The sequence below is a fragment of the Trichoplax adhaerens genome, genomic scaffold, assembly GCF_000150275.1.
Source record: "Trichoplax adhaerens TRIADscaffold_2 genomic scaffold, whole genome shotgun sequence".
Lineage (NCBI taxonomy): Eukaryota > Metazoa > Placozoa > Uniplacotomia > Trichoplacea > Trichoplacidae > Trichoplax > Trichoplax adhaerens.
Genome location: NW_002060944.1, coordinates 347,330 through 360,175, shown reverse-complemented (window position 1 = coordinate 360,175; position 12,846 = coordinate 347,330). Strand labels below are relative to the sequence as shown.

General features: G+C 31.8%; 3 protein-coding genes across 3 annotated transcripts in view; 2 read left to right on the top strand and 1 right to left on the bottom strand.

The window, feature by feature from the left end:
- Positions 1-1,599, top strand: TRIADDRAFT_20959 (uncharacterized protein; the record flags this gene model as incomplete). Its single annotated transcript, XM_002109687.1, has 3 exons — positions 1-63; positions 250-418; positions 1,370-1,599. Coding segments are annotated over 3 exons (462 nt in total), but the record flags the coding sequence as incomplete, so codon positions are not given.
- A 3,429-nt stretch (positions 1,600-5,028) lies between these two features.
- Positions 5,029-7,188, bottom strand: TRIADDRAFT_52885 (uncharacterized protein; the record flags this gene model as incomplete). The annotated part of the gene is made up of 1 exon (XM_002109115.1): positions 5,029-7,188. The coding sequence occupies one exon, from the start codon at positions 7,186-7,188 to the stop codon at positions 5,029-5,031; it is 2,160 nt and encodes a 719-aa protein (XP_002109151.1).
- A 4,191-nt stretch (positions 7,189-11,379) lies between these two features.
- TRIADDRAFT_52884 (uncharacterized protein) overlaps positions 11,380-12,846 on the top strand; it is a gene marked incomplete at both ends in the record, with an annotated part of 2,509 nt that continues 1,042 nt past the window's right edge. The window contains 3 exons of the mRNA XM_002109686.1: positions 11,380-11,473; positions 11,845-12,083; positions 12,125-12,802. Of these exons, the coding sequence (XP_002109722.1) occupies positions 11,380-11,473; positions 11,845-12,083; positions 12,125-12,802 (1,011 nt within the window). The remainder of the gene's footprint in view (positions 11,474-11,844; positions 12,084-12,124; positions 12,803-12,846) is intronic.

Below are 12,846 nucleotides of genomic sequence, written 5' to 3'. Positions count from 1 at the left end.
ATTTTTACTGATCGTAACCTGTACACTTTAGTGGACGACTTGTATTATGAATTGAAAGGCAAGGTATAGTACGCTACTCGAATTAAATACGAAGATCATAATGCTCATACACGACAGTAAATCGTTTCTAGATAGAAAATGAATCTGTTTTATAAAGCATTTCGTAGGTCAGTATTTTAGAGATATAGAAGAGATGCATGATCTAATTTCGTGTTTAAATAGTAACTTTGCGGAGTATGCATCTTATAGGTTATTACAGAAGAAGCAGGAGAAATTGATGACGCAGCTATTGGGAATAGCAGCGCTGGCAAAGTAGAGTCAGCTGGAGCTGCCGTTACTGGAATCGATTTCGTACTCCAAAACAGACTTGTAGAAACGGGCTTTTCCAGTGTAAAAGATTTTAAAAAGTACATAAAAGGTTAAGACAAATATCGATTGCCGGCGATACTTTAGATGAAGTGCTATGAATAAAAATAAAATCGCATGCTGAACTTGATGTCAGATACATTTTTGCTTTCGCGCGTTTTCTTTGCGATTTACTTGAGAATTGATCGACAGCAGTCTAATCATATTTTTATTTATCAGAAATCGTGATATAGTACAAAGAAATTGATTTATTTGCATAGTGTGCATATATTTTATAAAGAGTTTGCTGTCTTGGCTAATTGTTAATGCTCTACCGTGATAAATTACTTTATTTTAATTGAGTGGAAAGGTGCTATAGTTATTTAGTGATACATCCCATATTTGATTATAAAGATAGCTGTATTTGATTATGTTTATAGCTATATCTAATGTCGGTAGATTTCTAAGAACAGCTATTATCGTGACTCTAATATAAGATGCTTGCTAACTACTATATCAGAAATTGCCGATGACTAATATTAATCAGTTGACTAATATCGGTACAAAATTTATGTGACTAAAAACACTGTATAGTAATTGCAAAGATGCCCAACATCGAAAGGTGCTGAACATTAACAGAAGAGTAATTATATCCTAAGTAGAATGATTCGGATAGTTGAAGATAATGATATTCTGTTTAAGGAATAGTACCGTATTCTGTTTGATGACTCAATTCTGATTGTATATTGAAATAAATAGATTTAATGAAATGTATTTAAAAACTGCGGCGATCAGCTCACAATAATTATTAGAGACTTCACCTCACTTTAGAGCTCGGAATACTTTAGATTTTAGACTAGATTCTTGTAGTAATTATTATTGCTCTACTATTCTTAAAACGTTGTAATAAAATCTTTTTATAAAATACCATTTAACTAAGATAATTATTTGTAAGTTAATTTTATTATAAGTTGTAATCATTAATATCGGCAACAATCCTTAAAATTTGAAATATAATTCTTAGATTACATAGCCAAAATAGTGACGAATATAAAGGATCATAATCCCGATCGAGTTGAAATTTTCAAAAAAAAAGTAAATGTAAAGATGGCTGAAATTATTAAGACATTCAGCGATTGGAAATTTTTCATGGTAGAAAGTATGGATGCTGAAGCCTTACATGTTTTGGTTAAGGAAGACGGCAAAACCGCAATCGGCTTAGTATGGAAAGATGGAGTCAAGGAAGAAAAGTAAGTAATTCTTGTAAAATATTTTACATTATATTTACGAGCAATAGTTCAATACTTAATTTCTTTTTCACTACAGGGTCTAATCTGGATTGTATACCTAAATTCAAAATTCATCCTGTTCTTTGGCTCTGATAGAATAGAATATAGTCATATGCTAAGACCGAATGAGAGCAGAAATACGTAGTGATGCATTTCTTAATAATCATAATCATTTAAGTAAGGGATTTACAGATGTAACTAAAACAATAGGATAGCTGAGTAATAACCGTAGGTTAAAAGTTAAAACTAATTATTGATGGTATTAAAAAAATTTTCTACTACATTAAACAGAACGTCAATAACTATTATCTCTTAACTTTATATGTAGCGGACTATTTTCCCGTTTAATTGTCATGCATAATAAAATCAATCTGTACATTCGACCAGATTTAACTGCATTATTGAAACTCGATTGATAATTCAAGCAAATAGATGTAGACAAGTACAATAGCAATATGATTCAAATTCACCATGAAGTGAGAGCGTAGAAGTTTTAAAACTACAGTTATAGTAAACCTACGTCAGCACTCCTACTAAACTCTTGCAAACACCGCAGAATAGGCTTATATCATGATGGTATTCTCTAGATGAGTATAATACTAAAACTGACGAAGATTTATTGCTATTTTAAGTATCTATTTCATTTCAGTTGCGGCTCCATTACGAGAAATAATTAGCATTTTACAGCATATTTGCTGTTTCTTTTACATTTTCGATCTAGCTTATGTATAGGTTTCATTTTCTTCAGGATAATGGAATCTGTGGACAGTCTACTTATCTTCTTCGTTCTGTAATTAAAAATGAAGAGATGAAGCATGACCGAGTAAAGCCCGTTCCTCAAAGTCAATTGCAATCTAAATCGTTGAATATATTAATTATCGATAGAATTTCTATGCAGTATCACCTAAGCTTATTACATTATATTTTATCTTAATAGTTTGAAGCTTCTTTCAATTAGTGAGACTATCTAATCGATAAGATTGTATACCCCTTAACATGGCTATCTTATCAGCATTTGTTATAACTACTATTGCAACACAAACGTCAAATAAATACTCCTATATCGATCCTTAATAACTACCTCAGTTGTTGCGCCGATTGAAAAGAGCAAACTAGACTAGTAAGCTAAGTTTTTTGGCGTTTCAAAAACCTCGAACAGCCAAGATGTACAATAAATCGACACTAAAAATAGTATTGGAAGTATCGTAATACTTGACAATAGCTACAATAGTCAACAGTAATTTACTGTCAGGAAACTTTTTGCGAGCTGCGTACAGTTGTCATTATAAAATTCGATAGCGTACTACGCATCTGAAAGTTGTTACTCACTCTAATTATTTTATATGCAAAGTGTTCTCTTATTTACTGTCATAACCGAGGTAGTGCCACTAATATTAGGTAGAACTACTCTTCTAATATTAGTCTTTATACATACAGTATGTATCGGTGCTACTTTATCTTTTATCCTGCAAAAAACTTAGTGATCAAAATGAATTTTCTACTCTACTGCAGCTTTTTTAACTTAATTCACGCAATTCAGTATTACTCAACCAATCGGCTACTCAGCTCTACTTTTTAGTTATGAACAATCATGAATCTATAAAACGTATGTTATTAATTTTACATCCATGTAAAGCCTAATTGCATAGTAGTAGACATTTTCCCAATTTTTGATCAAAACTTTTTCTTATGCTTTTTCAAATGTATAGGAAATTGATGCAGTACTATGTTGTTTTATTTCTTAATCGTTTCTAGACAAGTCAGATTATTTCAGTGCATATTTACCAATACATCATTAAAGCTTATGTAATATTGCAAGTATTCTTAATAATTAATTACAGTCAAGTACTTGAAGACCTATGGACATAGGTAGAGAATTATCTTAAATAACAATTTATGAATCTAAAGTTATGCTATGCAACAGCAATGTCTGAGTTATTGCATTTATAGTTCTAACGATTGAAATTCAATTATCAGACAAATTTATAGCATTATCATTATATCACATATTGCCATACGCTCAGAGCAATATTTTATGCAGCATATCGTAGAGAGTTTGTAACTATCACTTGAAACTAAATCATTTTACAATATTTTTCGCTTAAACTATTAGTTATAAGTGGAATATACAGAAACATGATTCTCAGGTTACAAGAATATTAATTAACTGTAAATAGCTTTAGGAGAACTTGTGGCATAAAAAATGCTTGTATCAGAGTGGTAGTGAGTGGGAATCTTCAATATATAGAGATTAATAGACCACTACTTGTAATAAATCTGTCCTTTCTAATTTTCCAATAATTCTAATCCCAAGTGATTTGGAGTAAAACAGTTTACTACGGGATTCTCGTTAGGAAAAGTCTTCAACTGCAGACTATAATCTCACGTATGAAACAAGACAGCACTATTGCGTTACCTTAACTACTTATATCCTTAGCATGTTTATAACCCGAAGATCATAAACAGGAATTACTGAACAACATCTATTAAATTCTGGACCCAGTGTAAGAATAAAATTATCCGATTACTTTAGTTTCTTACGAAACTTAAACTAGAACATCCTTTGTACTTACGTAATGACAATATTTGTAATAATTATTACTATCTCTATAATGATGACAACAGTATTATAAATTATACAATAATACAGCGTCATTACATTACTTTATTAGTATCGCTAAGCATCTATATTAGCTTGAATATACACTGAAAACTTTGCATCGGAATGGTACAGATATAAGCTGAAAATTATTCAATGTGATAATGTGATATATACCAATCACGAAATTCCTAATTTTAGAAAAATAAGGGCTTTTATTGAATCTTATACAAAGATTAACTACACAGCTCTACTCTAGCCGAATACTACTACTAAAGACTTCTAGAACGAACTAACAGAATAATCTAAAGTTGCATGCTTTTATACTTTCCGTAGCATTCGCAGCTACAATCCGCATGGCAACCTTTTACCTTATTTTATACATAGTTAAATTATTCTTAGTAAGACTATTCTACTGCGGACCATCATTAATCCAATATGCATACGACTACAGTACTTACGTAGACATTATTCACACCAGCCAAAGTACAACGAATTAACCATATCCTAATATATGATTTACAGTTCTATTTTTACCTATAGCCATATTAGTAACTCAACAGCTTACTGTATATAGTCATCTGTACGCTAGCATAGAGTCTCTACCACTACAGTCTATAGTTACAGCTACCAAATATCTCTTAGGATAAATATCTACCGTACATTATACTACACATGGCTAACAGTCTACAATCACAATACTAAGTTACATTACAGATAAATAGGGGAAAACCGCGATGATATTAAACTCTGACTATATCAGGATGATCAATGATGCAGGTATGGCATCCTGTTTTAATCATAAACTACATAGAGATTGCACAAAATGCTGTTCGATTTCTTGTAGGAGATGCATGCTTGGCGATAATTACCCTGCTCATTGTAGACATCTCCTCGGTTACCATAATATACCGCAGCAGTTGGATTATTCTCACCAAATCTGGCTGAGTAGATCTCCAATGCCTTATTAAACATTGACAGAGCGTCATCATACATCTTTAGCTTACTACAGGCTAGTCCAATGTAGTTATTCGTTTCAGCAATATCGGAATCATTGCCATAAGGTTGTGATTGTTGGATATTGAGCAATTTTTTATACATTGATAGAGCGCTATTATACTCGCTTAGACGACTATGGATATGTCCAAGATTGCTATATGTTGCAGCGATATTTGGATGATTTTTACCAAGTTGTTTTAGTTGAATGTCAAGTGATTCTTTATGCATCGCTAGAGCTTTATCATAATTGCCTTGACTCTGATGTACAAGAGCAATGTTATTATATAAGGTAGCAACATCAAGATGATTGTCACCAAGCATTCTTCGCCTAATCCTGAGTAATTTATTCAATATTAAAAGATTGTCATCATACTTGCCTTGCTTCTTATAGACAGCCGCAATTTTGTGATATATCTCGGCAACATCAGAGTGATTGTCGCCAAATTTTGCTTTTATAATCTCAATTGATTTCTCATACATTGACAGAGCTTCATCATACTTTTCTTGATTATGGCAGACTTCTCCAATGTTGTAATACGACATTGCAATATTAGGATGATTGTTACCAAATGCTACTAATCCGATATCGAGTGATTTATTATGCATTGATAGAGCTTCATCATATTTGCCTTGATCCTTATAGACAAGTCCTATATTACTACATGTTTCAGCAATAGTTGGATGATTTTCATAAAGTGCTACTTGTTCAATCTCGAGTGCTTTGTTATACATTGATAGAGCTTCATCATACTTGGCTTGTTGACGATAGACATCACCAATGTTTTTATATGTTATAGCAATACTTGGATGCTTGTCACCAAGTGTTGATAGTTCAATATTAAGTGCTTTATTATACATTGATAGAGCATCATCACTCTTGCCTTGTTTGCAATAGGTAAGGGCAATGTTGTTATATGACACAGCAACATAGGGATGGTTGTCACCAAGTTGTGCTCGTGTAATCTTGAGTGATTTGTTATGCATTGACACGGCATCATCGTACTTTTCTAGATGATAGTAGACACTTGCAATGTTGTGATAGGACTCTGCTATATCAGGGTGATTGTCTTTAAAACTTGCTAATCGAATATTGAGAGAATAGTTCAACTTTGATAGAGCTTCATTATACTTGTCTTGAGCATCATAGACAAGTCCGATATCGTTATATAAGGTAGCAACATCAACATGATTTTCCCCAAATATTTCTCGTAGAATCTTAAGTGATTTATTTAACTTTGACAGAGCGCACTTATATTGACCTTGATTCCAATAAATTAGTCCAATAGTGTGATATGACTTAGCTACGTTAGGATGATTATCACCTACTGTTGCTGAACCAATCTCGATCGATTTTTTAAGCATAGGCAGAGCATCATTATATTTACCTTGATTCCGGTAGATATCTCCAATGTTGCAATATAAGCTAGCAACATCAGGATGATTCTCGCCTCGAATATTTACTTGAATCTTCAGCGATTCCGTATACATATCTAAAGCCTCAGCATACGTGCCAGCCATTTTGTTTACAGTACCAATGTTACTATAGGACTTACTGACCTCAATATCGTCGCTTCCTAACAGTCTCCGTTTTATTTCAAGCGATTTCTTAAAATCATCCATAGCGCCACTGATATAATATTGTATTCGTTTAGTTTCTCCTTGCATATCTAAACATTTCGCAATTTTGACTTCATTTTGCAGTTTCTTAGCCAACTCCTCTCCTTTACGACAGCATTCATCAGCTTTGCTCCACTCACTTTGCTCCTTATAACTGTAAGCCATGTCCAGATAGATATCGTATTCAAGTTGTAGAAGATCATCACTGCCATTGGGTATCGATTCTATTTCAGATATAGCTTCTTTGTATAAAGCCAGTGCGAGTATATATTTGTATTTTTTTTTAAAACTCCTACCTTCTTCGTGTAGAGTTTTAATACTATTCAAGATAGCAGGCATAGTAGATTGATCACCCTTATTATCAGTATATTGAAAAAGATGGCGATGACGTGTTGAAAGTTAGACGTAATACTGCTTTAAAACATACGATTAATTAAAGTTTTCAATAAAAACTGCGTTTCCAATGAAACTATTACCCAGTTTCATTCGAGATGGCTAACTTCTACGTTATAACAAAACTTTAAAGTTCTTTTCGGTTACGGACATACACCAATCAGTTAGAAATGTGGGATTGCATTTGTAAAGAAGCATCATGGCATAGGTGTTATCTACCACCGAATAAAAGTAATCGCGCGCCCAAATTACTTTCGATGGACGTTCTCTTCTATATCAATACTGTAACTTACATAAATCCTTACTTACGTATAAAATCTATTAGTGAGTAGAAATTAGCATAATATTAACATCGCAATAGGATGATTTCTATTCATATCAATAATATAATCAACAGGTTTAATTAAATACAGCTATTCAATAAATTGCCAAATAATAAAGTACCTTGATTACCGTTATCTCAGCAGCCTTCAATCGTTCTCCGTCATTATATTTTCAATATAATTAATCAACAGCATTCTGCATTTTTCGGTTTTCCATAACTTTAATGCGGTCTTCCTATGGGCTCCAAACTAACTCATTATTTGGTTAATAGCTATGACCATAAAATCTAATCGTAATGCTACTACGAATCTCGAATTGAAATAATTGAAACATTAGGCAAATTATCCCTATTTTCAGTTTTAACAGAAACAAAGATGTGTACTACAAGAAATTAGAATCATACCTCACTCTTATATATTAATTATTGTAAATTAGGGATTCATAGGATTTATTTGATCGAGTAGTTCACTAGTATGTGCAATAAATGTTAATTTAGGCTAAAAGCTATTACGCCTAAAATAGTAAATATTATCAACTACCTAGCTATAATTTCATTTGGCATCCTTTGAATATATTGTAAATTGGATAAGGTTCACTCGTCTGCTAGCATTGCAACTTTTTGATTGTCATTCTTTATCAATTATTGATACAAATTCTATAGAAATAGTGGTGTTAAGGTGATTAGTAACTAAATTGCGATCATTATAATTTGTATCATAGCTTAAGATGCTATTTATATTTTGAGGCTAAAATGGCCTAAAAATTATTTTAATAAAACATGATACTTGAACTAATTAGATTTTTGTAGAGGTTTTTAATGTTTTTCATACAAATTTTATGCACCGAAGAGCTAATCTATATAAAGGCGATCACAAAATTAGAATATCAGCAACACAGTACTAAGAAGTTATTAAATAATTATTTATAACCATTCCGTTAAAGTAAACAAGGCTCAAATACAATCAAATTAAGCAGGCATTATTATTTAAACTCTGCTACTCACTTTATCTCCTTAGTAACGATTATATACAGCCCTAGTATTTTCACATAAATTGTACACCAATTATTTTGAATTCGTTAATTTGTTTAGCAGTTGCAGAGTGTTAAATATCGATATCTACTATAAGTAAAAGATTCCTATAGTATTCAACACTATTAGCATCATAATAGCATTGAGTCGATTGATTTAAAAAAAGAACGAATTTAATTTAATAAACAGGAGTTGTAGGAATGGATATCAGCTAAATTACTTATGTATATATCAGGCAATGACTCAACTTAAATTGTCCTAAATAAAATTTTAACAATAACGGTAGTTTTATTACGTGCTCAGCCTTCATTTTCCTTCTAAATATTCGATTTAATCTTTTATAATTGTGATCTCCCTAATTTATGTAGATTTTTTCCTCTATTCAATTTACAACTTTACGATTAATATTTGAACATAATTGTAATCTACCTGATATATCATAACCAACCCTCATTCTCTCCTTGAGCTTTTCCACTTAATCGTCGATAATATTGTAGTTTGTGTGCTCAATTTCACACCTCTCTTTCCAACTTAATCATTCGTAATTGCAATCTCCTTTCTAGTACTACTTGTTCAGAATTTATTACTCCTGTATTGCGTTTATTTCAATTCATCTATCTGCATTGAAACGTAAGTTGTAAAAAATCGATTCATTTTCTTTTTCCAGGTACCGTTAATTTTATTGGCTGCTTTACTAACGGAATTGCGTTACAGTATTATCCCTTAATAAAAACTATCTCTAATCTCAATCATTTCCCAATCATTGGTTCTTTTATTCTTACAGTGTAAGAGCTGTATTGCATTGCTGTTCATTTAACATAAACAAACGGCGACGTCATAAAACTGAAAGTTTTTTCTACTCATTTTTCTTCCATATTATTGTAAATCGATCAATTATAATAACATCAGCACTATATAAAACATTATAATAGCATTCTATCTATTCTTGTCAGTAAATAAACTGGCTTAACTAACTAAAACTATCCGTTAATTTAAGCGGTACAAGATGACTCCTAAATAACATAACTACCTATTGTCTTTTATCTTTTGCCTAAAATAAATTGATAAAAATATCCATAATCATTCCTATATTAGCTTACATGAACTCAAGCTGGATACTTACTTATTCTATTGTCAATTAATCGATTCAATGCTTTTCATCAACTATTAACACGTTAAGCGTTTAAGCGTCAATAGCTAAAAAATACTGTATACGGTAGTAATTTATTGCAATCCTACATAAAATTAAGAATCTATATAGAGTGAAATGAAATTAGAATCATATTATTGTCAATTGTCGAAAGTTGTTTTATAGAATTTCTGGATGTAAACGATAGAAATTTATAATGATTACAAATTACAGAATGAAAATACTATGTATTAAATAAGTTATATTGTTTAAGTTATTAATTCTTCCTAATTTACTGCCACTAGAAGAGCTATTGTTACTATTATTATTGTTATTATTGTGTATTAGTAGACATCAAATTTCTACAGAACCGTAGACTATAAAGTAAACTGTCAGAGTAAAGAACTGTGCTAAATTGATTAAAGCAACTCTAGTTTATCAATTAGGCAGATAATCTAAATGAAATATGTCCTGACAACTTCTCCATTTTTTGCAGTAAAATATTTTTACAAGTAATTGTACGAGCAATCAGACTTATTTTGGATCTACTGGATTTCATTTGAATCTCTAATTTGACTAGTTTAAAAGTTTTCAACGGCAATAGCAATGTAGTATACGCATTTACCCTCTATTGTACTGTGAAATATTCTGTAGCACTGAAGATATACTGTAACCATGAAAATAAAACATTGTTATGTAAAGGTAGAGAGGATTGTTTCTAACTTTTTAACAACTAATGAGAGCTCGCTTTAATTCTTTTTCTAGGTGATCGGATTTTTTCTGGCCATGTAACATACAAATTAGTGGACGATTTGTATCATAAATTGAGTGATATGGTATAGTAATCAAAAGAAATATCACGGTCAAGATTTTCACACAGGACGATAGTTTACTTTAAGTATTAATGCTCAGTGTAATATTGAATTTCAAGGTAGAAAGCCAATCTGTCTTTGCAAGCATTTTACCAGTTGGCGTTTTAGTGCTAGTAGAAAGGCCTACATAAACTTATCTAGTACTCAAGTAATAGCTTTAAGCAATACATATATTGTAGAACGTAATATCAAAGGTCGATTCTTTTAATGAATCAATAATTGGTGGCAATGTATCCAACGTGACCGTTACTAGAAGTAATTTTGTATTTTACAACGGACATGCTAAACGGATTTCAAAAAGAAAGGATTCCAAAGGCACATTAGAGGTTAGAATGACTGCGGGTTCCCTTTGATGCTGCTGCTGCAGTTTGCAGATGAAATGCTGCGATTAAATATGAACTCGTATAATGAACTTGGTTGCGGATACATTTTGCTATCATTCATTTGTTCTACAATTTGCTTGAGAGTGATCACCGTTGGATATTAGTCTGATCATATCTTTGATTGTTATGAATCATGAAATAGTACCAAAGAATCAATTTACTTAGATGTTGTTCACCTATTTATTGAGAATTTGCATTATTTTTAAGTTAACACTGCTCTACCATGATAAATTACTTTTTATTAATTAAATTGAACGGTGCCGCTGATATAATCGCTAATCGCTTAATTATTTAAAATTTAAAATACAATTCGTAGAGTAAGTTGAGAAAGTGGTGCAGCAACTAATGGTATATGATCCACGTAGTGTTGAAACTTTCAAAAAAAAGACAGCGGAGAAAATGCAAGAAATTGTGGTGACTTTTAGTGATTGGCAATTTTTTATGAGAGAATCTATGAATACTGAAGCGATGCATGTTCTGGTTAAGTACGATGGTAAGATCCCAATCGGTATTGTATGCAATGATGTAGTCGATGAAGTGAAATTTATGTATGTAGCATTTTAAAAACATTTGGATAAAATTCGCAAGCACTAATTTAATTTCTTATTTCTTTCTGCTGCTTCGCTGCAGAACCTAAGTCTAGAATGCATACCTGTGACGAAGTACAGACTCCGTAAATTAATCGTAGCGTTATTTTCAGTAATTAAGATTTTATTAGTTGTTAATCTTTATTTATTAGGTACTCGTTAATTGTAATTTTATTAATAGCCTAATCATACTTGTTGTAGACTCTGTGCACTATAGTATACTTAAAGAGGTGACAACTAATATTCACACATAGTAATTTCTATTAACTATTAACAGGTGATAAACAAATATCACTTTTAATACCTCTAAGTTCTATATTTGGATTCTGTAAAGATGTCGATACAGTATTTAGAGGTGTTAAACATACTTTACAACTCGATAGGGCTGCCACAGCTAACTACATTTTAAAAGATAGTAATATTGATGACGGAAAATTTAAAATATCACATGTTTCAATGTGGATGCCTAAAGTAACTCCATCATTAGAAGTAGCTAGCCAGTTAGAGGCCAAACTTGTTAGTGGACACATTAATAATCTTTACTNTAACAAATGGAGATGGATTCTGTTCAATTAATAGACTATGACAGAATTAAAGAAAGCTTTTTTGTTTTTCAAAATATGAACTATTTAGGCACTGACGACACAGACCATATGGTAAAAATCGTAAATGAAGCAATACATGGATACGCGAAGTATTGGATAGATCTGTATGTAAGATGTCTTAAACACAACGATAATGTGTATGTTTCCTTGATGAATAGTGAAGTTATGAGAAAGCTAGAAACTGCTTTCCCGGAGATAAACACAGATGATATCCCTAAAATACCCAGAATATCATTTCTCAATGTGCCTATTAAAAAGACTAAACGAAAAAGAACTAGCAGTGGAAGTCAGGAATCAGAAATTATTAAGGAGTTACATGAGAAGTGGCAACCAGCAACTCATGGTTTAATCAGGACTCTGTCTGATCTAAGTGTGCAACCGAAAACATTAGATGATTGCAAAACGAGAATAGATGAATGTGAACAAAGGATGCAAACAAATGATAGGTTCATTTTATACAACGCCTTCCGTTACGGCCGTTATTTGTATGAGGTCAAAGCTGTATTCGCTCTCGAAAAGAAGTACGGTTCAGGAAACTTCAACGAGAGGATAAATTCCAATTGCCATGTGAAGAAGAGTCGTGCACACGAGTACATCAACTTTTATGACAACTTCGAGAAATATCCCAAGGTTACACAGTGCAATTTGCCTTTTCAATGGCTTACTAAGAACGG